This window comes from Mytilus edulis, chromosome 5, assembly GCF_963676685.1.
Source record: "Mytilus edulis chromosome 5, xbMytEdul2.2, whole genome shotgun sequence".
Taxonomy (NCBI): Eukaryota; Metazoa; Mollusca; class Bivalvia; order Mytilida; family Mytilidae; genus Mytilus; species Mytilus edulis.
The window spans coordinates 94,463,983-94,491,548 of NC_092348.1; the positions used below are offsets into that span (position 1 = coordinate 94,463,983).

Here is a 27,566-nt window from a genome sequence, read left to right on the forward strand (position 1 = left end):
AAACTAACTACCAGTAGTTCTTTGATACCAATCAGCCAACACATTATATACCAAATATGTAACAGCTGGTATGAACTTCTGTCCCGAATGGAAACATTTGGTATTTCTGTTTAAATTGTTTCATATTAGACATGTCATGCATAGCCTTTTTGTAGCTGACTATACAGTATGGTTTTTGATTATCATTGAAGTTGCATTCTGAAATTCACCTCTTCACAGATCTCATAACAAGTTTTAAGATTCAATGGAATTGATTATTCAGAGAGAAAAATCAGGTGAAAGTGTGAACACAAATTTCTAAACCTCAAACTGAATCGGTTTCTTTCTCTACAGTATCCAAAATTTGATTTTGCAAGCACAATGTATGTACTAGATTTTTAAAAGGCTGTTAATTTTTTCAATTGAATTGTTTCATTTTTTTTTTTCATGTTTGGGTCTTTTATTAAGACTATACCGTATTGGTTCCGTATTGGTTTTATCATTGTTGAAGGTAGTACAGTTTTCTAAAACTACTTAAATCCATTTCATTTGAACTTTGGTTGATCGTTGTCTCATTGACAATCATACCACATCTTTTAATATGTATTTAATTTGTAAAAAAGTATTCATGTTTTCTCAACTGAATCATAAGTACAAAATAAAACTCCTTTGCTGAAACTATGTATTTATTAACAGAATACAAGCACTATGAAAGTTTCTGTCCAATTTTGCCCTTATTTTGGCCCCTGAAAGTCTATATTTGTCTTCTATCATTCATTTGCATGGAAAATTAAGTACGAATGACAACTTTATTATACAGGTGAATGCTATTCTCTACATGTACAACTTCCGTCTTTAAAGTTTACCTGTTATAATTTACTGTAATAATTCAGCATCCTGAGCATTTTGGTAATATAATACATTAGTACACTATGATCATCCAGAAATGATTTTAAAGAGTATACACAAATCACGATACTTATAGTTTTCCAATCATCTAACAGTGTATTAGACAAAAAAGAGTCTAGTATAAGACTTCAAACAACACATACTTTACATACTAATTACAACTTTTCCTTTTAATTTAGTCTTTGATCATTCGTTCTTTTGATCCTCATTGTCTTTGTAAATATTCACAATTTGTTTTCATATTTTAATGTCTTTTCTTTTTATCTTTCTTTCTATCATGACTTCCACTGTCTGACCGTTTGCGTTTGCTACTGCTACTACTACTACTGGGTTTATGGTGGCTACCACTACTGGGTTTGTGGTGGCTGCCACTACTGGGTTTGTGGTGGCTGCCACTACTGGGTTTGTGGTGGCTGCCACTACTAGATTTGTGGTGGCTACTACTGCTACTATGGTGATGTGATGATTTGTGCCCATGTTTAGATGGTACATGTCTTGCTGGTGCTGCCTCAGCATATGGATTCTCAGCATCGAGATCAGCTAAAATAGAACAAATTGCATTACAGTAAAACCTGTATAAACCGGCCGGCTACGGGACTTTGAAAAAAAGCCGGTTTGAACAGTGAGCCGGTTTATTCAGGTTTCCGTTTTGACCGGAAGTTAATGACTTGTGAAGTCCGATATTTTGCATGTAAACGTTCTCTCTGTCAGATTGTAAATTATATCTGATAAATTGAAATACTTTCACTTCGTTTTTCATTGTTTGCATTTGCATCATAATACTCGCGTTGTTTGGATTGTGAGACGAGGATTTTCTTCCATGATCGGTAATTTGAAACGTTTGAATTCCATGGCCGATTAAAAAGCCAGAATATTATCAAACATAATTTCATCACTATCGAAAAGTTGTCGTACAGTGTACAATATCAATTGATTGTTGCCATCCGGGTGTTTTTCATTATCAAGGTCATGTGTTTAGGGGTTCACAACAGGGAACCAAGGATTTCGAAATCACGATGTAAATTTCTAACTCCGCGATTTTTTAAATTTGTTCATCCAAGTTACAACGTAAGTTCAATCAGAGATATATTCGATGTGTCTTTTCGTTTAATTGACACGTTTATAATGTTTTAATAAATAATACAGCTCACTCCTGTACGATTGTCAGTTCACAGTTGAACACCTGACTAATTGATTATCCTGAAAAGTCATATTGTATAAATAGATATGTTTTGATTGCATATCAATTTTTAATTAATTGGACAAACCGGTTTTGACAGGTCATAATTAATGTAATTAAGAGTATTGGGACTGCATAATTAGACCGGAATTCGGAATACACAGGGTCCGGTTTACAAAGGGTATTTTAACAAACTCTTTGAAGGGAAAAAAATGGGACTTTTATTATCGGCCGGAATGGACAGGAAACCGGTTTATTCAGGGTCCGGTTTAATCAGGTTTGACTGTTTATATAGTCTCTAACCCTAATATGGTTGGGAATAGTCTCTAACCCTAATATGGTTGGGAATAGTCTCTAACCCTAATATGGTTTGGAATAGTTAAGACTATGCTGAGTTTGGTTCAGATGCATATAGATGGTTAAGTACTGGTTGAATAAGGTCTAGAAAATGTTCAGACTGTTAAAGTATCAGACTACAGTCGAGTGCATTCAAGTAAATTTCAGAATAATTCAGACTGGTCGAGTAAAAATCATTACTGTCGAGTAGACATGGGCAATTTCTGACTTTCTCTGGTTTGTAGTGTACTAACCATAACCCTTAAGGGCATATGATACAGTATAAATGATTTTTTATTTTTATAAGTACCAGTTCTCTTGGATTGAGGAAATATTGTGTATTCATTGATTTTGAATTTTGTGGTTTTGTGAAAATTTGCATCCAAGCCTGCAGAAAGTGGGTACTTCTTTGAACATTATTAGTTTTGTAGATGTCCTATCTATGGCGTTACTAATGAAATTGGCAACGTCTTCATAGGTAAAATAGCTATAAATAGATTATCATCGGTCATCTCAACTCGATTGCTTTTCTCACTTTAATTGTACCGGCTGAAGCAAGGAAATCAATCTCATATTTTTTTCTGTAAAATAAAAATGCAGTAGTTGCCAATACTATTACTGATCTTTAAAAAGTAGAGAATGTCTGATTAGTTAAAATATTGAATCTTGACCAATATTGGATTTCAAACACTCCCCTTAAAAGTTTGGTAAGAACTAGAATTCAATGTTCTGACTTAAACCAATTTAGCAAACTATCAAAGGATAAACTATATGGAAGAAATTTACATTGCAATGGAATAACCTATAATATTTATTAAAACATCATATAATTAATTATATTAGTCAGAATCCAATTCTCACAGCACAAGAACTGTTATAAAATAAAATTAAGTTATCTCCCATGTAAAGTTTCCATTCATATTTTCTTTAAAATTGCTGATTTAGACACAATAATTAAAGGACTTCTGAAAATATAACTGATATAAATCTGATGCAAGGTTGGCATTACTGTTATTTTTTATTTCCCCAAAAAGACAAAAAAGATTTGATATCAGCCAGGTTTTAAATCAATCATACCTCTTCTGGCCTCTTCTTCAAGTTCGTCCCAATCTTTACCACTTTCTTCACTTGAACCAAGATCGTCTTCTCCTTCTTCTACAAAGTACAAATTTATACATGTGTATTTTCATTCTTTTTAATGTTTTGACAATTCCTTTAAGAAATGTTTGAGTATATTCTTAACCAAGATAGGCTGTTTGGTAGAGAGCAGCTCCACACACTATCAATTAAATTCATGGTCTAAATTAGAATTTTGTGGGGAACAGATAACTAATTTACAAAGTTTTAACAAGGTAACTGACAGTTGACATTCTCATTACATTTACCATAAAAATTACAGATTATACAATTTCCCTGCAATAAATATCTTCTTCCTTGAGACTTAAGATACTTTTATTGTGCTATGGATTCAGAACTTCTTACACAAATAAACACTGGAGATTGTGCTGGCAACAGTTTTGATCCAGAAGAGAGATTAAATGGAAAATTCTTCTGCTCTGCCTTATTAACCATCAGACAAAGTTGACCGAAGATGACAGCTTTGAGCATTCCTGATAAAGGTTAATCTAGAAATGCACTCCTGACAGATGAAATGAATGACATGTTGTTTACATTTTTTGTTTCTGTGACATACCTGAGTCTTCTTCTTCTCCTTCCCAGTCACTTTCCTCGCTATAATCACTGCTTTCCTCCGCTGAGTCGTCATCACCAGACGGTTCATAATGTTCATCTTCTTCTGAATCGTCACCATCATCAGCTTCAGCCTGTCATAAAAAAAACTTGCTTTGTCAATTTGTCATAATTCTGTGAATTCATAATAATTCATTGGATACCAATTTTCGTGGGTTCAGTTGAACCATATTGTCAACGAATTACAAATTTTCTATAGGCTTTGTACGCACAGAGAAGCAAATCACAGAAAAAACAAATACAAGAGGCTCTCAAGAGCCTGAATCGCTCACCTGAATTTTTTTGGTTTAATCTCTCATCAATGATTATTTTGGCTTTTCAATTTATTTAAATGTTCTTTGAATCGTCCTATTTTCTTCAAAAGCAAAAAAAAATCATTTTCTCCTATGTTCTATTTTAGCCATAGGAGCTATGTTTCTTGACATACAAGGAAATGAAATATAAAATTTATAATAGATACTCTGAAACTCTGAAACTCATTTAGCCTAAGTTTGGCTGAAATTGATACAGCAGTTTCATAAGAGAAGATTTTTTAAAGTAAGTCAACATGATCAACAAATTGTGAAAAAAGTCTTTAAAGGGCAATAACTCCTAAAGAGGTCAATTGACAATTTTGGTCAAATTGACTTATTTGTAGATCTTACTCTGCTGATCATATTTGCTGTTTACAGTTTATCTTTATCTATAATAATATTCAAGATAATGACCAAAAACTGCAAAATTTCCTTAAATTACCAATTAAGTGGCAGCAACCCAACAATTGGATGTTTGATTCATCTGAAAATTTCAGGGCTGATAGATATTGACCTAATGAACATTTTTACTCCATGTCAGATTTGCTCTAAATGCTTTCGTTTTTGAGATATAAGCCAAAAACTGCATTTGACCCCTATGTTCTATTTTAAGTAACGGCGGCCATGTTTTTTGACGGATCAAAAATCAAAGCACACACTTTGTGCAGGATAATCTAAGGAACAATCATGCTAAGTTTTAACCAAATCCATTCAGTAGTTTCAGAGGAGAAGATTTTTTAAAGTAAGCAAATATGATGAACAAATTGTGAAAAATTGTCATTAAAGGACAATAACCCCTTAAGGGGTCAATTGACAATTTTGGTCATATTAACTTATTTGTAGATTTTACTTTGCTGATCTTTTTTGCTGTTTACAGTTTATCTTTATCTATAATAATATTCAAGATAATGACCAAAAACTGCAAAATTTCCTTTAAATTACCAATTAAGTGGCAGCAACCCAACAATGGTTTGTTTGATTCATCTGAAAATTTCAGGGCTAATAGATCTTGACCTAATGAACATTTTTACCCCATGTCAGATTTGCTCTAAATGCTTTCGTTTTTGAGATATAAGCCAAAAACTGCATTTGACCCCTATGTTCTATTTTAAGTAACGGCGGCCATGTTTTTTGACGGATCAAAAATCGAAGCGCACATTTTGTGCAGGATATACTAAGGAACAATCATGTTAAGTTTCATTCAAATCCATTCAGTAGTTTCAGAGGAGAAGATGTTTGAAAAATTGTTAACGACGACAGACGACGACGACGACGACGACGACGACGTCGACGACGACGACGGACGCCAAGTGATGAGAAAAGCTCACATGGCCTTTTAGGCCAGGTGAGCTAATAAAAGGAAATGCAAGTTTTCCTAATCCACAAAAATAAATGAATCCACAGTAGTCTAATGAGACAACTATGTCAAGATTAAAACACAAAAAAGAGGGGGAATAAGTGCCCACTGACATGTTTATCCCTGCCACATTCTGCCAGTCAGTGTTTTTTTGCTGTATACATATTTTGTTTTTGTTTATTGTCTTGTGCATGCATTTGGCAGTTAGTTTTCTAATTTGAATCATTTTACATTTTTTTTTATTTCAGGGCCTTTTATGACTTAATATGCACTTCTCTACTCACTTTGCCAATACAGGAGGTCTTTTAAAGTTTACTAACAAGTATAAGCTTTGCTCATTGTTGAAGGCCCTACAGTGACCTACAGCTGCTTACCAATTACATAATTTGGTCTTTAGTTGAGAGTTATCTCATTGGTAATCATACCATATCTTCTTTATTTTATAATGAAACAACTTAGCTTAAAGAGTTTTGCTAAAATGCATTTACTAAGAAAATTGAAATTTATACCAGAAATACATTAGAGCTGAGCAAATAAACTTTGTATGATAGATGTAATGGCACTTACATCACTTTCTGGGTCTAAGAAAGACCATCCACCGCTGTCAAAGAATCCATCTGGATCATCTGTAATTGTCTTCATAATCTTGGCCCAATTCAAACTCTGAACTCCCTCCGAGTATCGAATATCACAGGAACTATCAAATGAATAAGACATTGATTAGTAATTATTCACTATCAGCAACAAATTAGGTCCCCTAAATATTGTTTGGATTACAGCTGATTGCATTGAGTGTGTAGCTGAAGGTTATATCTTTGGTTAGCTTGTTTGCTAGCTGAACCGTGAAGTCATTGTTAGGTTAGTAACTACCCTCCCTTAAGAATAGACTAGATAACCAATCTATCTGTTTGTAGGACTAGGCTACTTTGAAATGAGGGTAGAATACCTACCTAATATGACTTCACGGTTCAGCTAGCAAACAAGCTAACCAAAGATATAACCTTTAGCTACACACTCAATGGAATCCACTGTAAGACCAGAGTTTGGTTTACTCCGTTTAACAAGATTGCTAAAATATACACACATGTCCTCCACACTTTTATAACATCAAAATAACTTCAAGAATGGAGTGAGAAACAACGATACACACAGGACATTATTATGATAATTTTGAGCTTTTGTAAATTTCCACATTATTGTAGTAATTTCAATATATATGTTCCAGACCGTATGAGTATTTGGACCGTACGCGTACGGTCTGGACCGTATGCGTACTTTTTCAAATAGGCATACGGTCGGACAGTACGCGTACGGTCTGACTGATATTAAGAAGTTGGTCAAGCTTATTAGATACAAATGTATATAACAGATCAACATGACTTATATCTCCAATTAATATAAAAAGTTCAACAGCATTTGACATAAAAACTTAATATCTTAACTATTTAAAAAGATCACGCTTATTTAATCTGTTAATCTCCTGTATTTTGCAGGCCGGTAATTCATTAATTGCAGCTCAGTATGCTCATTGAAATTGAAGTTATCGGAAGTAAACATAATGTGGGAGGACAATTGTTTTAGAATATTTATGAACTTTACAAAAGAAATGCATACGCAAAGGAACATGCATTAACAAAACATGTAAATGTAAAAAATACGACGTTCTTATTAGAAGCAATTGTCACCTTCGGCCAGAATAAATAGAATTCACGAATATACAATTAAGCAAATATTTAATTTCAATTGTTCGCTTATACACTTTATCATCGGCCATCTATTTTGTAATAATAACAATTTTTATAACTAAAAATAAAGATTTTGATAAATGTTTGTTTAAATTAAACCCATATGATCCCAAAACGTATGATCATCTGGACCGTACGCGTACGGTCCAAATACTCATACGGTCTGGAACATATATACATGTTAATGTAGTCATTTTGAGAATAAACTGAGTTGTATGAAAATTTTGGCAAATTTTTACTAGATTTTCTTGTGAAATTAAATCTAGTGGTAACCAAACTGTCAAACAGAGTGGGGCTTAGAAGGAAACAAAGATTAATGTGAATTCAGAATACATTGTGAGGTTTAAAATAATGTGGATAATGTGACTTGGGAAGTACTGCAATAATAAGAACTTGCATTCCAATATCTGAATTGCAATTTTTAATCAAAATTTTTGTTAGTCATGTCAAATTCCAATAACAAATGCTCACAATAATTTCTGAATTTACAGTGTGTCAACTCTTTATAAAAATGTAACAAATATTTATCTTACTTCAGCCATTCCTTGACATGATCCAACATTTGCATTGGAATAGAGTTCACCATTGCCACTTTTTTACTGTAATCTTTGAACACGAATACCATATCAAAATTCTTCAAATGGAACTGTACACGTTCAAAATGCACCAATTCAACTTCATCTAATGCTATCACAAATGGAGGCTAAAGACAAAAGAAATATCTATCTTAGAATGATAAAAACTTTTCGTGTACATGCTTAAACAGAAATACAGTTTATTTATAAATTTCCTCTGGTCACATGGTCAGTTAGACCTATACAGCACTGTAATTTTTTTTATGGGTAATATATACATATTGTTTAATATCTAGTTCATGCATTTGGGGAAATTGTCTTGTAAAATGTAATTGCTTTCAGTCTGTCTAATTTGAAATAAAGTTTGATGTCTTTGGAGTGTCTTTTAACAAGCTCCACATATGTACTACTGATTTAGCCACAAATGTGTAATTAATATAGTACAATGTTGGGTCAACTCTTTTTGAATCTCTGCCAGAAGTGATTAGGAAGGAAAACAGTTGATTTTTTTTAGTATTATTTTAAGGCTACTTATTTTCCTTTATTAAGGCAAGGCAGAGGTTCAACTCTACTGTGGATTGATTTTTATTCATTAGAAATTGTGAACCAACTAATGAAGCCGTCAGTTTTCTCTTTTAAATTGTTAAACATTGTCTTATCAGGGCCTTTTATAGCTGACTATGGGGTATGGGCTTTGCTTATTGTTGAAGGCCATACGGTGACCTATATTTGTTAATGTATTTGTCATTTTGGTCTCTTGTGGACAGTATCTCATTGGCAATCATACCACTTCTTTTTTTTTTATAATGAATCAACATTATCCCATTTTTCTACCATCTCTAAACCCCTCCATTTGGGCAAAGTGAACAGTACTGTGATCAACCCATTCCCTACTGCTGTGGGACAATTCTACTTACCCATTCTACAAGGTTGACCAGACAGCCACTGGTTGGTTGTAACAATACTGTAGATCTAAATGGTACTCCATGGAATCCTAGTTCTCTGAAGGGGGTATCAAATTCTACCTCTTGTTTTGTTATGTTTTCCACTTTCTCACAGAATCCTTTGAATGCAGACTTTAACTTCTGTCTGTACTCTCTCTCAGCCTTTACAGAAAAAAATATTCATTAATTAACTGCAGAGGTGCAAAGATGGAATTATTTTTTCACTCAATAAAACCTCATTTGTAGAAACCAAATAAAATTACTGTAAATTTAAAACTATTGCGTGCATTTTTTATTGCAGTTTCATTTTTTTCACAAGTGTGATATTGATAAAAATCCTGTTTGATTCATGCAAAAAATTTCAAAATGTAAGTTTAAATTATTGTGATTTTAACCCTGTCACTTTTTTTGCAATAATTAAAACATCGAAATAATTTCTGAATTTACAATATTCACTTTTCACTCAACCATTAGTGTATACTTTTATCATAATTGTTTAACAAGTTGACAAAATTGTGATTCTAAAAGATGTCATTTCTGGAATTAATGACCAAAAGTATAGAAATGAATCATTTTACGGTTATCCAATCATATTCTCCTTTGAAATTTCTTAACTTATATCCAAGGCATAAAAATTTGAAATAAAACAAAGGCAGCAATCATTAAAAAATCTACTGATGTTTTTATACCTTCAATGTATATTTCTAAAATATATAAAAGAAAGTTTGATGTAAAAATCTATGAACAAAAAGTTATAATTTTACTGTTTGTTTGTCAGTAAAAGTGCAGTATATATTTCAGTAAGTTGTCCTTATCATTCCATTTACTCCCCCCACATACCTGTTCAGCATGTAAATCATCTCGATCATGCATGTGTTGATGTTTCCCCAGATCTGTTGTGATTTCTCCAACTTCTGTGTAAAACTCTACATCAATGTGTTTCTTCTTACCAAACAGAATGGCATGCTGCAAAATATTATATAACCTTTGAAATTTCTGTATTTTCTAAATCTGGATTCTATATGATAAAACATAACCATTTTTGCACTATATAACAGAGGATTTGATGTTGAGACAATTTTTTTTATAGTCTCTGATTATTTTATTTAACCTTCTTAAATAGTTTTTTTTTTTTTTTTTACTTTAGTCATGAAATTGTGTCTATTGGTCTATTGCTGGGATCATTAGTTGGCCTTTAGATTCCTGTATTTTGTTGTCAGATTTTTGTCTCACTGATATATAACTCTTTGTTGTCGAATTTTTGTCTCACTGATATATAACTCATTTTTTTTTTTTTTTTATTCCAATTCTGAATCCTTTGACATTTCTATTGGGCACCCAATTATTTACTCCTTTTTATTTTAATGGAAGTGAATTTTTCTTTTATTGCCGGAAGAGTATGTTCACAATTGGTCAATACTGGCTATAAAATAACATGAAATATAAATTTATTAACAATCAAACATTTATGTCAAAAGTATAAAAGTATCTACCTATACACAAAATCAACTATGGATACTGTCAGTAACGATATAACAAATGAACACATTTGCGTTGAAAATCAGAATTTTGATAGTTATCTACATAAATTTGAATAGTTTTTGCTTCAGATATCAATTGCCCCATGCATGAAAAATTTGTACCACACCTAAATGAATCTTGAACCATTCTATTTAGTTCAAAATGTGTGGCCAATATTTCCCAGAAGGAAATGCAGCTTTCAATTATGATTTTATTCAACAGTAACAATACAATACAAACAATTGCGTATTAATTGTATCATTTTTATCGCTACCCAAAACTATAATGTATATAAAACACAGAAAATTTCCTCACCTTTAAATGAAAATGTAGCAAGATTATCATTTCTCCATCACAAGGTTGGAAGAAAGCATTTTTGATGTTGTTATATAGGATATCAACTTTATCTCCTCTCACTGAAGTAAACCTAAATCCTACAAAGAAAAACGAGGTTCGTAATCATAGATACACAATAAAATTCAACGGCACCAATTAGACTGCTGAAGACGATACTTTTGACTTAAATATACACTATAAACATTACATTAAATGGTACTTATTTTACTGTCCCAGATGTCAACAGTTAGTCAAATTTGACAAATAATGCTTCTTCATGTTCAAAGCCAAAATATTTGAAAAATGGATGTTGAAGATTATACCATGTATGACAGCCTGTGGGCAAATGGTCTCATAGGAGATGAATACAAGAGGTATAATTGAGTTATAATAGTAAAAGAAATAGTTAAAGTCTGATTACTCGCCAGCAAATTGTCACATCAAACTGGCGATATAGTAGGAAAGTTTTTGTAGATCTGAGTATTGTTGTTTCCAAGGACGGATGAAGACTATAAGTATGTCCCAATAATAGTGGGAGATAATAAACTTAATGAAGAAGAAAGTATCTGATCTGGACCCTATAATCTGTCAATTATCACTTTACCATTAGTATGTGCCTCCAATGTTCCTGAGATTCTCTTTGATTGGTGGAGGTAATAACTATAGGAATACAATCAAACACTATAATCTGTCAATTATCAGTTACTTTACCATTTGTATGTGCCTCCAATGTTCCTGAGATTCTCTTTGATACAATATTTGGTCTGATATAAAGGTCTTTTAATTTTGGATTTCCTCTGTTTGGGTTGATAACAAGTGTGTCTTGTTTAACAATACCCTGAAAACAAATGAAATATAAAGAATATTTATCATCAAATGTGTAGTTTGGGGTAATAAGCAACAACAAAAAATCACTACACAGAATAAAACTGAATTATTTAATTGATTAGTACAATTGATTACCATATTTGTTATATACTTCTAAATACATCTAAAGAGGAAAAATTAAAGTTGAGATTTGCATTTTTGTTCTCATTTATATTTTTCAATTAAAATACTAATCTCCTTTTAACATGATTAAAACATATTACCTGAACAGTTCCTAACTAGTTTTACAATTGGGCAATTCAACATTCTAAATCAACCTATTGTAGTAATTTTTTTATTTGTTGGTGAACATTCACATGATCTGAGTTAGAAGCACCACTGTTTTTACCTTCAGTATTCACTTTGCAACACATATATTTTGATACAAAATACCTGATTATGATTACCTAGATAAACGCTTAACCTTATCTTCATATCGGATATAACATGTGAAACTGCGAGCTACTGCTCACTGATGATACCCCCGCCGCAAGTGGATAATGTCAAATAGTGTAAAAATATGCAAGTGTTGGGTTAACAGGAAGTTGTCAAGTGATGAATCTGTAACACATCACACAGTATAGCAAACTTATATAAACCCTGAAACCAAATTTCAGAAATTTTTGTATTGTAGTTCCTGAGAAAAATGTGACGAAAAATATTTAAGGGACAGATGGACTGAAGGACAGACTGACGGAAGGATGGATGGACGGACAGACAGAGGTAAAACAGTATAACCCTCCTTTTTCAAAGCGGGGTATAATAATCTTGCACTATAGATGTATGAATGAACAAACATTTGTAGCACTATTATTCCATTAACTTTCAAAGATGAAAATACAAAAAATATATTCTAACCTCTTTTTCCCTCTCCTCAGCTTCTCTGGTTTTAAACTTTTTCTGTACTTCTTTAATCAATCTGAATGCTGTATTTAAATTTAATGATGGAGCTGATATTTCTCCTGGCTCTTTGGTGTTTGAACTTCTGTAGGTGCTGTAAAAAGATATAAAAAATCAAAACCGTGTTTAAATACTCAGAATAGTCCACTAACCGAGTCTTCCTGTAATTTGAAGTGACATGCGAAAGAATTATTCCACATGGAGAAAGGTTTTTTTTAAAGATGGAATCTGATATGATTTTTTTTTTTTTGTTTGTATTGAAATTATGTACACTTATGGAACTGAGAAGCATGGGAAAGACACGCGGAAAGGCATCAAGAAAGACACAATGAGGAACTAGAGGAAATAGATCTAGACGATCATAATTTAACAAATAATCCAATAGGAAAGTTCTTCAAGTGAATCATGAGGGTAAATGGCTGGAGTTCTAAAACATACAAGACTTTTTAAATTCTTTGTTAAATTACAAGTTTTAATTTTCATAAACCCAAGCTGTTTTGGCCTCATTTTTCATTGTTATATTATTTAATGACATACAAATTACCAAACACGATTATATACAGTTAGTGTAAGTGACATAAATCTACTTACATTTCTTTTAGGAAGGTAGCATCTGGTTGTGGGAAAACATTTCCTTCATTTCTACCCAGAGATGAACCAGGATGATAAAAATTAATACGGAGATATGTGTAGTCGCCTTCTATGGACTGACTTATGTTCTATAAAAAAAAAGACAAACATAAAATAAATACAGAGATATGTGTAGTCCCCTTCTATCGACTGACTTATGTTCCATAAAGAAAAGACAAAAATACAATACATCTAATGATCTTAATTCAAGTACATTTAAAGTTTTTAAATGACTGAAAATTTATAAATAGTTAATATAAATATAATGTTGGTCTTATGAATTTCATTTGACACATCTAGAAACATATGTGGGAAATTCTATTCAACCTTTGTGTTAAAAAGAAAAGTATTTCAATCATGCATGAGGATATAAAAAAAGAAACAAGAAATTTTAATAGCCGTATTCAATTTATTAGTAACAAGTAAAACTGTGAGAGCTACTGCTCACTGATGATACCCCCGTCAACTATTTCCATCAACAGGAGGCTGTTGAGGAATGAATCTGGAAACCCATGATAATTCTTAATTAGAATGAAAAGGACTTTCATGTCATTTAGTCTGTATACCTATCCATATTAAGTCAGGCCAAACCAATATATTTCATATTATAACACATAGGTATCATAACAGACAATAATTAATCCATATACACTAATCAGCTGATACCTACCTTTATTGTAGCGATATGAAATGGTGTTGGTATACCAAAGACAGGTAAGATGACAGTCTCGTACTTTCTATCTGCAATAAACCATGTCTTTATTACTATGGTTATAAGTGTTGAGACCTCAATATACTGGTGGCATCATATACCAGTACAATCAATGTCTTTATTACTATGGTTTGAATATAAGTGTTGATACCTCAATATACTGATGGCATCATTAACCAGTACAAGTAATATCAGGCTTTCAATTGCTTCAAAATACAAAAGTCAAATTCCAACATACACAATAAGGAGCTGCACCATGAGTGCATGATATGCCAATTGCTTTTATAAGGAATAAAGTTCCAAAACGCTTCAATGCCAAATCAGAAATTTATCAAAAAAAACAACTAAAGGAAGGTTTTGTTGATAGATATCAACCAATCACCAAATGTTCATGAAAACTGCTAGAGTTCATATCAGAAAAATGTAAAATTCCCCTTTTTTGTGAATAAAACCCCACAACTCACAATTAATCAAAGTTTCAGTTAATTGGTTAACATGTTTTAATTTTATTGTCCTACATGTTGACAGGGGAAGGACGGACAAATGGACTACAGTCCTACCATAATATGTCCCTTAAAAAGAGATATAATAGAAAAGAAATGTATACTGCAATTTTAATAATCTTTTCTTTTTTCAATGATATCAATGTCAACACTAAAATAAAAATATCAAACTTTTTTTTCAAGGAAGGGTGTAAGTTGAGATCTAAATATCTTTTTAAATGTTTACTACTATTCCAAGTAATTTGCTACCAGAGTTTTTAAATGTTCCGTTTATAATAAAGATAAACAACTTACCAACAAATAACTGGAGATCCCTAACTTCTGAATCATGAGGGAGCCATGATGGTTTAGAGTAAGAAATATTTGACTTCCGCACTCTAAAAATAAGATACATGGAATAGTTATTTTTCTATTTAGTACCAACATCACGGCTTAAGCCTAAACACAATTTCAGAAAATGTTAAAACCCGATTCATACCCAGTTTGTTAGATATATATTGATGTACTTACTTTTTTTTAAGCTTTTAAAAAAACTTTTAAAAAAAAAGCCTGTGTAGATATGTAAAAAAAATTGTGTGGGAAAGTGCATAAAAAAATTTACAATAATGTTAAGGTCAGATAAATCTTACACATGTACACCACAAAATCATATATCAAATATAGTTGACTTTTGCTTACAGTATATGAGATACAGGCGTAACCATGAAATTCAAATATTGTTTTTGTTTTCAATATTCCCACTTATATTAACTTTGTCCACTATCAGAACTTGTTGACCTTGATTTCTACTCTTACTCTTTTGGATTGGAATTAAAATACAATATGAACTCTATATTACAGCTATTTTCCAGATGCATGTAGTTTTCAGGTGTGGTTGATTTACTTGGTTTGTTTGTAGAACTGTTTTTTTCGAGCATTGTAATAAAGTTTTACAATTGCAACCCATAGGTAGGTGGAGCTTCAGCTTGTAGTGTTATTGGATGCTTGGGCAAATATTTATACAAACAAAGCAAGTAAGCCAACCAAACCTTTAAACTACATGCATAAGGTAAATAGCTGTAATAGTTTACTTTTTATCTTCTGTGCCTGATTTCATTCCTTTCAATCTCAGCAATGCTTCTTCATTTAATTTCTCTCTTAATTCTTTCTGATGTTTTTGTCTTTTTTCTTCTGTTGTCATATCCATCTTAAATAAAAAGATTCATTCTTTTACTAACAAAATTAATATTGAAAAGGAAAGAAATAAAAGTTATATCTTTATAAAATATTTTTTTCAATACTATACAATAATTAATGATAAATTCATTTCACCCTAGTAATAACCAAGAACGGTAAAAGTGACACCACTAAAATTTTAACTTGATCTACCTTAAAGCATTGAATATATAGGTTTCATAACATTTGGTTAAGGCAAGTTAGAGAATAGAAATGAAATATTCAGTAATTTTTCCATTTGTAAAGGGGGCATAACTGTAAAACAGTAAAAGTGACACCAAATGTTCAACAAATTACAAATTTTCTATAACACCAACCCTTGTTCTGCTGTCCATCAAATTATTTCTATGGCCCCGCCCTAACATAACTGGCTCATCCTCTTTTTCTTCTTCTTCTTCCTCGTCATCATCTTCATCCTTCAGGAAGATCCCAACATGTTTGATTCGTTTCTTTTGTGTGGTCATCAATGATGCAGCAGACCCCTGTTAATCAAATCAATTTTACCAATATTCATACTTAACAGTTTTTAGGTTTATAATCCATTTTTAAAGAAGAAATTTTATCAAGAATTATATTTTGTTGCTGTCAATTCATGAAAAATAAACTCTATTCCTGTAAATTGATACATATCTGTTGGAAATCTAAGACACAAATTATAGTTTCATTTTTCATGAAAAAAAGATGTGGTATGATTTCGAATGAGATACCAAGAGACCAAATGACATAGAAGTTAAGAACAATCAGTCACTGTACACCCTTTTAAATGGTCAAAATCTGTGTCACATATTCACCTATAAAAGTCAACAAAACTATAATAACCCCCTTACTGAACTCTATTGGAACTTAGTTCTTAAGACAGTATAAAAATGATATCTTAAAATTACCTCATTTGCCATTACGGTGTCACCAATAAATAAAGCGTACTTCTTATCGCCATCTTTTAAATCAGCAAATCCTACGTTAATGTTGAATGTCATTCCTAAAATAATTCAAAATCATAATATAACAGGTTCCATTATCACTGAACTAGTATATATTTTTGTTTAATGGCCAGCTGAAGTACGCCTCCAGGTGTGGGAGTTTCTCGCTGCATTGAAGACCCATTGGTGGGTTTCCGCTCTTTGGTCGGGTTGTTGTCTCTTTGACACATTCCCCATTTCCATTCTCAATTTTATCTGCCTGAAAGACAGTTTGTGAGGAGTTCCCAGAGAAGACACTTTCACAATGTGGTAACCATCTATAACCAAATTATGAATTTCACTTAAATTTTCACTTGACACCAACAAAAGTGGAGGTTTTAAAGTGCCTTCCCTGGGTCTCAGGTATGTTTTAGGGAGGTTTTTTTAAGAATTAAATATTGAACCCGTTTGTAATTCATCTACCAAATATCAGGTAGATAATTACTTTAAATAAAACAATGTTTGTCTTGATAAGCACTAAAAGTAAATTTTAGTTTTTTTTTATTGAATAACATAAAATTGAGGTATTTTAAAAGGATATGTTATTGTTTCATTATCCTGTTTCCGTGTTAATGCATAATTTGTTTTATCAAAGAGTATCAGAAAGAAATGACAGTCTTACCTTTCTTGATTCTTAAGTTATTCTTTCCAGATAACAACAATGATCCTTCTCTGAATTCTATTCCCATGGCAAAGCCAATGCTCTTTGTCATTTTATCCACTAATTCTGATCGCTCTTTCTTAACAAAGCTTACTGCATGGTCATACACTGCACTCATTTTCTCTCCTGAAAACAAGAAATGATCAATGATATTGTCTGAGAGTTTTTCAATTAAAATGAAAGTGTCCAATGGTCTTTAACTTATAAAATTTATGCCTCTAGCTATACTTGCCATCGTACCTGCTTTAAGGGAATTATACATGCATTTTCAACTGTTTAAAATCATAGTTTTTATAACACAACAAGAACAAGCATTCCATATCGTTACATGCAATCACATGCATACTAGGAAAGGCATTCTGACCTATACATACATCAGTAGAGCCAAGAATTTTTAAATCTGAAATAGGGGAAAGGCAGTTTTTAACTTTAAGTGCCTTTCTCTCCTATATATCCATTTTTTAGTAAACCCTTTAGTTACAGCTAGAAGAAATTACCTTCTTTAAGTTTTTCCATAATTGCATCTTCTACACTGAGAAGAAATTCATAATCTTTCTGTTGTTTGTCTGATGGATCCACCATTAACGTTCTTACAATGTTAGCACAGTAAGACTTGTAACGCACACCCATAGCACATATTATTGTTCCAAAATCTATGTTAGTATCATCACTGAAAAATATAAAATACATAAAAAGATACATGTAATTTATCACCAAGCAACTTGATCTTCCTCATTTCATTTTTTTAGCTTAATTTTAAGAGTAAAATGTAATGATTTATTTGCACCTCTCAAAATATCCATATTATCCATGGGTAATTTTTCATAAAATGATCCTATATTTAGTAAAGAATATTTAATCTGAATAGAAATTTTATGAAAGTTAGAATAAAACTTTATGTTGGATTGTTTCACAATTAATAAATCTACAACTGTATTGTCTTGTTCCTTACATAAGCAGGCCGCGAAAAAAACTGTGAATTTGAACAAAAAGTAACTTTTTGAGATGACAGAATTTTTCTACATCATTTTTCAATACTATCATATGCTTGAAATAGGTACCTGACTGTACTAAATTTGAGACTGTATTTTCCCCCACTTTGAATAATAGCTGGGTAACACATGTCTAAATTAGCTGGATCAACTCCGGACACAAATTTCTTATTTTGTAAAGCTTGTTCCACACCATCAGCAAGTTTTGAATGCTTTACTTTCTGCAATAGGAAAAAAATATCATCTAATTATATCGTTTTGAAATCAATTACACACAGAATTATGTTATAAATATTACCAGGTAAAAAGGAGACCACTGACATCTATTGCCATATAAAACATCTTTTATAATTTTTAATGAAAGCCTCACATTTCAAATTCAAACAGATAAATTTCATAGTCAACAGTGTATTATATTAAATAGAATCAATATATCTATAGTATTGTAGAAGTAGAATATAATGCAATGCAAACACTATATACAATGTAGTATTTTTTTATTGCCAAGGGCATGTTATATATCACCAGTATTCGTTTAATGATCTCTTTGGACTTTTACCTTTTACAGTAATAAAAATATAACTTGAAACCTATTACAATAGAATAGAAATGTACATTTTTTAAACTAATCAATCTTTCTTTTCCCTGCGTTACCCTTTCAGATACATTAAATACTTGAACTGAAAATTCTTTTAAGATGCATTGTATGATGAACAAAATTTTGAAATCAACATATAATTGTAAGTTTCAGCTAACCTTTTCAGCATCAATAATTTCCATGATTTGATCTCGGAGGTACTTAGCAAATACATCACATGTGATTTGGCTGGCTTTCTGCATCAACTTTATTTCTGACTCCTCTTTAATTGACATCTCATAGGCTAATGATGCACTAATATCAACCTGTTAACAAGAGACTCAAATTAGAACCTTTTAAAATGCATGGAGTTTGTTCAACAGCAGGTATCAACAAGACATACTGTGAGCTTATTAGTCTATTACTCACTAATTATACTTTTTTTGAGTTTCATGAATTACTCCCTTATAATACTCCTGCTATGAGTATAAGTTAAACAGGCAGTTGATGAGAGATGGAATTTAAAGTGTGTCTTTTTATGTTGTAATGTTACACTGTTGTTCAGGTGAGGGCAAAGGCTGGCACCTGTTTAAACGTTTAAACTCACTGCATTTGAATACACCTGTCCTAAGTCAGGAGCCTATTGTTCAGTGGTTGTCGTTTGTTGGTGTGGTTCACAAGTGTTTCTCATTTTTTAAACATATTTGAGCATTGGTTTTTCCAGTTTGAATTGTTTTACACTAGTTATTTTGGGGCACTTTATAGCTTGCTGTTCAGCGTGAGCCATGGATCAGAGTTGAAGGCCATACTTTTATCTATAATTAATTACTTTTTATACATTGTGACTTGGGTGTAGAGTTGTTTCAGTGGAACTCTTACCACATCGAAACATATACACATTAAATAAATGCCCTATGAAACAGCAAAAACAACATGAGCTACCTTTACAAAGCCTTCTCCTTTGAGTGAATTTCTCCAACCATCCATAAACTCCCCTGGAAATTTGTCTTTTGCAAACTCTCCAACTGTTTTACCCTAAAAAAAAACCAACAAACATTGCATTATTATTCTCATATGAACTCTTGATTCAGTTACATACCTTAACTTATATACCATTTATACAGTATGGGAATACTCAAGAACCACACACTGTAAACCAAATAGTTTTTGTAACTTTAACAGAAAATATAATATGAATATAAATAGATTTAAAGGTATTCAACTTAGTCTTCCTTAATATTAACACCAAAAAAAATACAGAAAATTAATTTCCTGATCTTTCAAAGCGAAAAAAAATAGTATGTGACAATATTTTGGTTTAAAAGCACCTATTTTCACATAGTAAAGGTGAAATAGAAATAATCAACGCACATTTTAAGATGTATTTTAAGATGATGAAAGGAAACTCTCTTATCCCATTAATAAAATATAAACAAAATTGCCAAGCAAACTTAATCCAAATCAATAAAGCTGAAGCAAGCAAATTGGACCAAGGACATGTGAGACAATATTAAAAACAAGTTAACTTCACCTTCTGAATACTGTATTCTCATCAAGCAGTTTTTGCTAAATGAGCCAAATAATACAACCTCCAACTTACTTCTTCGATAATGTCATTTTAATGATGTAATTTTCAGATATCATTTATGTCTTCAATAGCTATTTAATTTACATATTATGAATATGCATACCTTTTTACTGTCTTTTATCGCATCAATCAGTTTTTGGTAATTAGCTTTGTCTTTGTCTCCCTGAAAGTAAACAAATCACTCTTGACAGTATTGGAAATGTGGTGATACAATTGTAAGATGTCTTTTTTAAGTCAGTAATTATCTCTACATGACTTACAAGTTAGGGAAATGCGTTTACACAATCGATGACACAGTGTTTTTGAATTATTGTCTGACATGTTGACGACAGTTGAACAAAGTTTTACGATAATACGTTCCTTAAATAACTGTATAAAAGTAATCAGCAGCTATAATCAAATTCCAAACAGACAATAGATATGGCCACTTTAATTAATTTTCTATTTTACATCCAATCAAAGTTAGTTACAATCAAGTTTATCTAATTTATTAATCTGGGTAAAAAAAATACATTGCTGTCTTCTATTACATACTTTATCCCTTGTAAGTAACTTGACTACCGGAGATCCATTTTCATTATCTTTTGAACTTTCAACTTGTTTAAGAAATTCTATTTTCTTTTTGCTGGCCAATATGAGAATCTTCTTTTCAGCAATCACAACAATCGTGTCTGTTAATTCATATCCAAATAACCAAGTCTGAAATGCATTTGAAAATTTAGTCTATTTGTCATGGTTTGCTCTTGAGATTATCTTGAGATTATTGGAGAAGTCTATCTAGTTACAACTTGTACAACTACTTCCGTAATGTAAAAGAATTGAATAATTCAGTATAATATTTATATCTTGCTGAAAAGTACTGTAAATGTATTGTATATATTCTCTGTGGTTATGATATATCATTGTTTATGCCTCCTTATTTACTGGCTACTAACACTGGTGCTATTGTGTTGCAAATATAATTTTTTTATGTATATTCTATGAGCTGTATTGCTTATGAATAAATTCATTTTTATTATTATCATATATTAATAAGAAGCTAAGTCTATCATTGAAAATATTAGGCCATATCATAAATATGAAGAGAAAATAAGTAGCACCTGCCTGCAGTGCAGTTGATTTAGAATAGACAATTTCTTCATCCACTCCAACAGCTGCAACTAATGCATCGGTCTGTGCCAAAGGATCATTTCCACCAGCTTTCTACAATGAAAATATATGGTGTGTATCTCCAGCCATATCAGTATTTTATGTTTTTAATTTATATAAATCAGAAATATTCAATGGATGGCGACAAAGACATCATAGCATTATATGACACAAAAAAATATTGCAGTTGTATAAAAACAGTTAAGGGAAGGCAAATTTTTTAAAAAGAAACTATTCTAATGACTCAAGATGTTAAATTTCTTTGACATCAGGCCAAAATAAATAAATAGTGTGTTTCCTATTTCACCCTGAAAAAAATTAGGTAGGGTAGGTAGGTAAAACATTTTATTTTATGAAAACTTTTTATTTTTTTCTATCGATTATAACAGCAGAAAAAGGTTGAAAATGAAATAATTTGAAGTGCCTGCATGTTTCTTTGATATTTATAATAGTACTTAAATCTAGTTTTTTTTTAATTTTCTGTTTTAGTAAATCTCTATATATATTAAAAGAAATATGAAAATAAACTTTAATGCAAATGTTGAATTTTATGGGTTGTTAAAGGAATATGTCCTTGCCGATTAATTATCTTAAAGCAAAAATAGCAGTGAAAAATCTAGCATGGTATTATTGTTTGGCCTCGTTGAACCTAACAATGTACATGACACACAGGGTATACATTTTTGTACATGTGGGAACAGATTCCTACCACTTTTTTTAGTAGTAAAAACACTGCAAATCAATCCTAAGCAGCGGCTTATTATGATTTTTCTAGGGGTAATACTCTTGCTGTCACGGTGACCCTCTTTAATTAATAGCTAGAAGTTTTTATGTTTGACAGAATTTTATCTTGAAGAGTAGGGTTCTGATAATATTTAAATTTCGGGTTTTGAGAAGAGTGAGAATCTTTCTTATTAAATTTATGGAAAAAATTGTAGATATTTTAATAGGACAGGACATGATTTTTTTTCCTTCTCTAGTATAAATTGTTGTGGGACCAGCCTGAGAAAATTTAAAAGAATAAAAGTAGGCATGGTGCAGGGGCAGATTCATTTATAGTTGAACATGAATCATACTAGGAAAAACTTTCTATTTCTCGTTTCACATTGTCTGTCCCCTTGTCATCAATTTTTAGTATTTCCTGTCTATTTGTATTACTTTATTAACGTATTAGACGTTGACACCACTATTTCTTTGTTTTCTAGCAAAGTGCAGATTACTATCCATCTCCTTATACTGAAAAATTCTAGGATTTTAGCAGTAAATTGATCTCTTCTAACTCTTAAATTATTTGTCAATTAACCGACAGAACTAGATACAGTCTGTGTAGTGTCCAACCTGAAACGATTCTGATTTTTGGTCTAAAGAAGCACAGGTACAAAACGAGATTTTGTTAATATATGTATATAAACTGAATACATTATTCACTATATATACAATTATTTAAAAAATCTCGTCTTGTACCTGTGCAAAGAAGTTGAGCAAAATGCATCAACTTCGTAGTTTTTTCGTCTATATGTCCATCATGGTGTTCTTTAAGAACATTCATCATATCGTAATTATCCGGATTTATTGTTATTATATTTTGCAACCATGTGATCACATTGTGATTGCGTATTTGACAGCTAAAAAGCTGCACGATTGTCAAAAGCCATGCTTGTTTATTTAAAATCTTGGTTCTTGAAGCGCTTGACTTATCCATAACGGTCATTGCTATCAAACATTTTGAAGATCTGTAGTTTTCTAAACGAATAGTCTGATCCGGACAGACTGAAAAATCCGGATTTTTTATATTTTCTTTAATTTTTGTCAATAAAATGTTTAGGGTCGGCGTCAAAAACGGAGGTAGGGTCGGGAAACCGGAAACACACTATTAATTTATTTTGGCCTCACTAACGTTTATTTCGATTTTGAAGACAAATTTAAAACAAGACGTTTTGCGACAATACTAATTTACAGTGTTCTCCCCAGGATTTTTGGATAGTGCTGTGGTAAGCGCTTTTAACTTTCTACAATTCTCAGTAACTTTGTCGCGGCGCACAGATTGTTTGTAATTGATTTCAGGGTTTCCGCTGGCGGTCGCCATTTTCGCAATTTGCGAAAAAAATAACAATTATAGCGATTAAAATTCGTCATTGGCGAAAGAAATATATATAATGATTTATTTTCAGCCATCTTGTTTATTTACTTATTTCGGGTTTCTCGAACTTTATCAGATCAGACAATACTCGGAATTCACCTTGAACTCGTTAAGGGATTTGACAGAAAATCAATAATCAGCTGATTGCATTTATACATGTAGCTATCGACATCAAAGGACTAATTAATAAAGGTGTTAATTGTATTATATGACAAAATGATATGGTTAAATGGCGTCCGTCACATGTCACAAAAGGATTTATTATTACAACTTTGCGACGCACGTGTTTGAAGCAAAATTTTGACGCTTCCTCTCGATCCTTCTTTTAATTATAGTCCAGAAAAAAAACTGTTGTTATGCCGAAAAAGGTTCAAAAGCAAGAAAGGCCTCTGATTTTGAACATTATCATTTAACTTTGATATAGATAGTTGATTTGAGTGGGTACTTTAAAGTCTTTCAGTGACACACGTGTTTCATACATAGTTTTACTTGTTTATGATGGCTTAGAAAAGAAAACTGTCATTATGAAGAAATCTATTCAAACGGTTGGCATGAGAGTAACCCTTCAATGTAATGACTACACCTTACACAAGGGATCAATTCCAAGTGATAAAATGTTTTGTTCTATTGTAAAAAAACTCTTCTTATTGAGGGGGGGGGGGGGCTGGAAAAAAAGGAATACTTTAAAAGAAAAATATATTTGTGTTACTTGGCGAAAAAAATAATAAAGTGGCGAAAAATATATTGTTTTGGCGAAAGAGGTGGCAAAAAAAAAAATAATTGACCCAGGGGAAACCCTGGATTTGTTATGTGCTTTTCTTATATTATATGCTATTGATGTTTTCTCTGGTAATGCTGTCCTCATCATGCTTATGGAATTTACCCCTTTGTTTGTTAATGTTATTGTGTAGATATAGAAGAAGAGTCTTTCTTTTCTCCATTGTAAATTCATATAATCCTCATATTATCTGTGTATAAACCCAAGGAGAAGTCTTTTTCCATGATGGGACTATACCAAACTGCCTATGTGAAGATTTCTAAGCACTAACCGGTGATGTAGCAGAACATGTAGGACCAACAATAAAGTCATTGTCAGCTTCTGTGTTTGGTTTTATAACCCCCTGTAGCAGTGTACTGTTAACTTTCCAATGTTTGACAGGAATTGACATTTTTTAGCATAATGATTTCTCATTTTTCTGATCTTAATGTTTTATAATATTCAAATGGCTTCATCCAAGCCACAGGCACTTGTTTCTGTCAATATGGGGTTTACCATCCATACCCATGTGATTTTTCGTACGGGTATGGATAGTAAACCCAATATTGACAGAAATCCAAGCTGGACATCGAGAAAGTGAAGTTTGTTTTGCTAATCATATCCCCTCAATTGTTTTCAAATGAAATTCATTACTGTTGAATTGCTGACTTACCAATTATTAGTTTCGAATAGGTGATTATTTATCCTTGAAAGACTTGCTCATGTTCGGGGTTCGTATGGATAGTAAACCCGGCAAATTGTAAACAAACCCCTGTGTCTGATCGTTTTTAAAAATCATCGTTTGTTCAAAGTTCGTAAAACAAGTTCGTGAATGTCGTCGGGAAATGCGGTCAATTTATTTCATCTCCTTTCATTCATATATGCCTCTATATATTCTTTTAATTAAAAAAAAGATGTCAATGTTGTTATCTTTGTTTATTTTGATCTTTCAAAGTCGCCATTTTATAAAATTTATTAGACTGGTCCCGCGGAAGTACTTAATACAACGAAATAATTCAATCAGAAATAGTAAACCAGTCCATCAATTGGTCCCAAGTGAAAAATTACCAAAAAAATATATAGCGACGCGCTTGCATTGGATAGCGCTGCGGTCAGTGCAATTAAACAGCAGGAAATTATAATAGCGCTGAAAAGCACAGCGCTAAAACGGCCTGGGGAGAACACTGCTAAAATACAAGTAATTTCAGGCTCATTTCTGCGAATTTTTTTTTGTTTAATTACAAATTGACTGGAAACCACCATTTTTTTTAATTTACCTTTTGTTGTTCGACTATTACAGATAATAGTTAAACTTGTTTTATTTTGTATGAAATCATTTTGCATTTTACGACAATGTCTTATCTGCTGATAATAATTTTACGCATAACTATTACATACTAAATGAAACATGTGTGTTACTCGTCAAAAATACTTTTAGAGGATTTTCTTTGCTGAAGAGTAATTAAATAATGAAGACAGTTGTCATGGAATTGCATTTTCTTTATAAAATTAGTTCTAAGATTGTGATCAATGTCGGGTGTGAATAAAACAACAGTTAAAAAGTAAAAAGAAATCATAAGTCAATATTTCCCAGTTTTTAAACTAAATACCCCAATAATGATTATTGTGGCCAAGTTTGGTGAAATTTGTCCAAGTAGTTTCAGAAGAGAAGATTTTTGTAAGAGTTAACCACAACTGACACTTGATGAGAACAGCTCACTTGGCATTTGGGCCATGTGAGCTAAAAATAATACCAATTTGTCGTTACAGAGAAATAGATTTCAGATTCTGTCATTTCTGACGGTTTCTGGAGCTTTGAGTCAGAGGCTAAGTTTATTTATCAACCACCTTTAAGAGGGTTGTAAGGGAGTACCTTCATGATGAATAACAGTATAAGTTCATGCCATATGACGTTAAAGACTTAATATATGGTGAATGACTATAAATGTTCACTTTCTTTAAGATGATAAAATATCGATTGAATTTGAAAAATCACATTAATTTTTTTCCCAATATTACTGTAACAATGATTATTAGACATCTCTCAAGAATCACGATAAGGATATTTTGACAAATTACGGGAAATTTTAACCAATTAGATGCTTACAGTAGCCTAAAACGATAGTTTGATACCTGGTGCCAGTGGTGGTAAAGGGCATTCATACCCTCCTTTAAATATTATTACACAATTCATAAACGCTGAATGACAATACACCTTATCGCTAATCCCGGCTGACCCGGCCGCTTGAACTTTTGACGCATATAACAATCACTTTTCTATAGTGACATCAGATATTTTGGTTTGTGACGTCAAAATTTTACAGGAACCTGTGTGATATCCAGTAATGGCGGACAAATACCGATAAGGTGTATGAACTCCTGATTATCTTTATTTTTATTCCTTATCAATATTAAATATTGGGGATGGATTAAGCTAAAATATGGGGCCTGGTTGAATTGCGAAGGACAGACAAGGGGCAGATCATCAGCTTACAGGCTGTGTACAACGATTTAAACAAAGCAAGGCGATCGTCTAATAGATCCAGGACCAGGTACAGGTTATTTTAACATAAATTTATTAGGCATGGTACTTCAATCTTCAGTGAATTCCAGCTCAAATACAAAACTCTGTGTCAAACTCGATCGTTTATCTTGATTCTTACATTCCAAGCGGTGTATAGACGCTTGATTCTTCTGTTAAACGCATCCTTGTCGATGTGTAAATTTGACATCGTGAATTACGCAGAAGATTAATTCATCTGTTTTGTGCTGATTATTACAATAATGGCGGGAGTCGTGAACCCATTTGCTTAAAGTGTTGATTAAATGTTTAGAGTTTATCAAAATACGATAATTATTAAAAAGTATTCATTATATTAATGTTATTGAAATTAATAATTTTTTATTAACTGTATAGTCCTCCTATTTCTTTTTTCTGCTGTGATAAATTTTAGAGGTTGAATCAAAAAACTTTAAATGAACACATTCTATT

At 31.9% G+C, this 27,566-nt stretch overlaps 1 protein-coding gene across 1 annotated transcript; it reads right to left on the minus strand.

Moving 5' to 3' along the window:
* Positions 1 to 647: 647 nt before the first annotated feature.
* On the minus strand, positions 648 to 27,398 carry LOC139525595 (FACT complex subunit SPT16-like). The gene is made up of 25 exons (XM_071321090.1): positions 27,238 to 27,398; positions 21,633 to 21,731; positions 21,063 to 21,227; positions 20,632 to 20,691; positions 19,883 to 19,975; positions 19,120 to 19,266; positions 18,433 to 18,584; positions 17,869 to 18,041; positions 17,333 to 17,497; positions 16,636 to 16,730; positions 16,069 to 16,233; positions 15,607 to 15,722; positions 14,831 to 14,913; positions 13,992 to 14,062; positions 13,283 to 13,410; positions 12,650 to 12,785; positions 11,636 to 11,762; positions 10,904 to 11,022; positions 9,908 to 10,033; positions 9,041 to 9,229; positions 8,082 to 8,251; positions 6,371 to 6,500; positions 4,098 to 4,227; positions 3,482 to 3,559; positions 648 to 1,428 (listed from the first exon to the last, which is right to left on the minus strand). The coding sequence occupies exons 1-25, from the start codon at positions 27,304 to 27,306 to the stop codon at positions 1,133 to 1,135; spliced, it is 3,282 nt and encodes a 1,093-aa protein (XP_071177191.1). The 5' UTR covers positions 27,307 to 27,398; the 3' UTR covers positions 648 to 1,132.
* Positions 27,399 to 27,566: the final 168 nt, after the last annotated feature.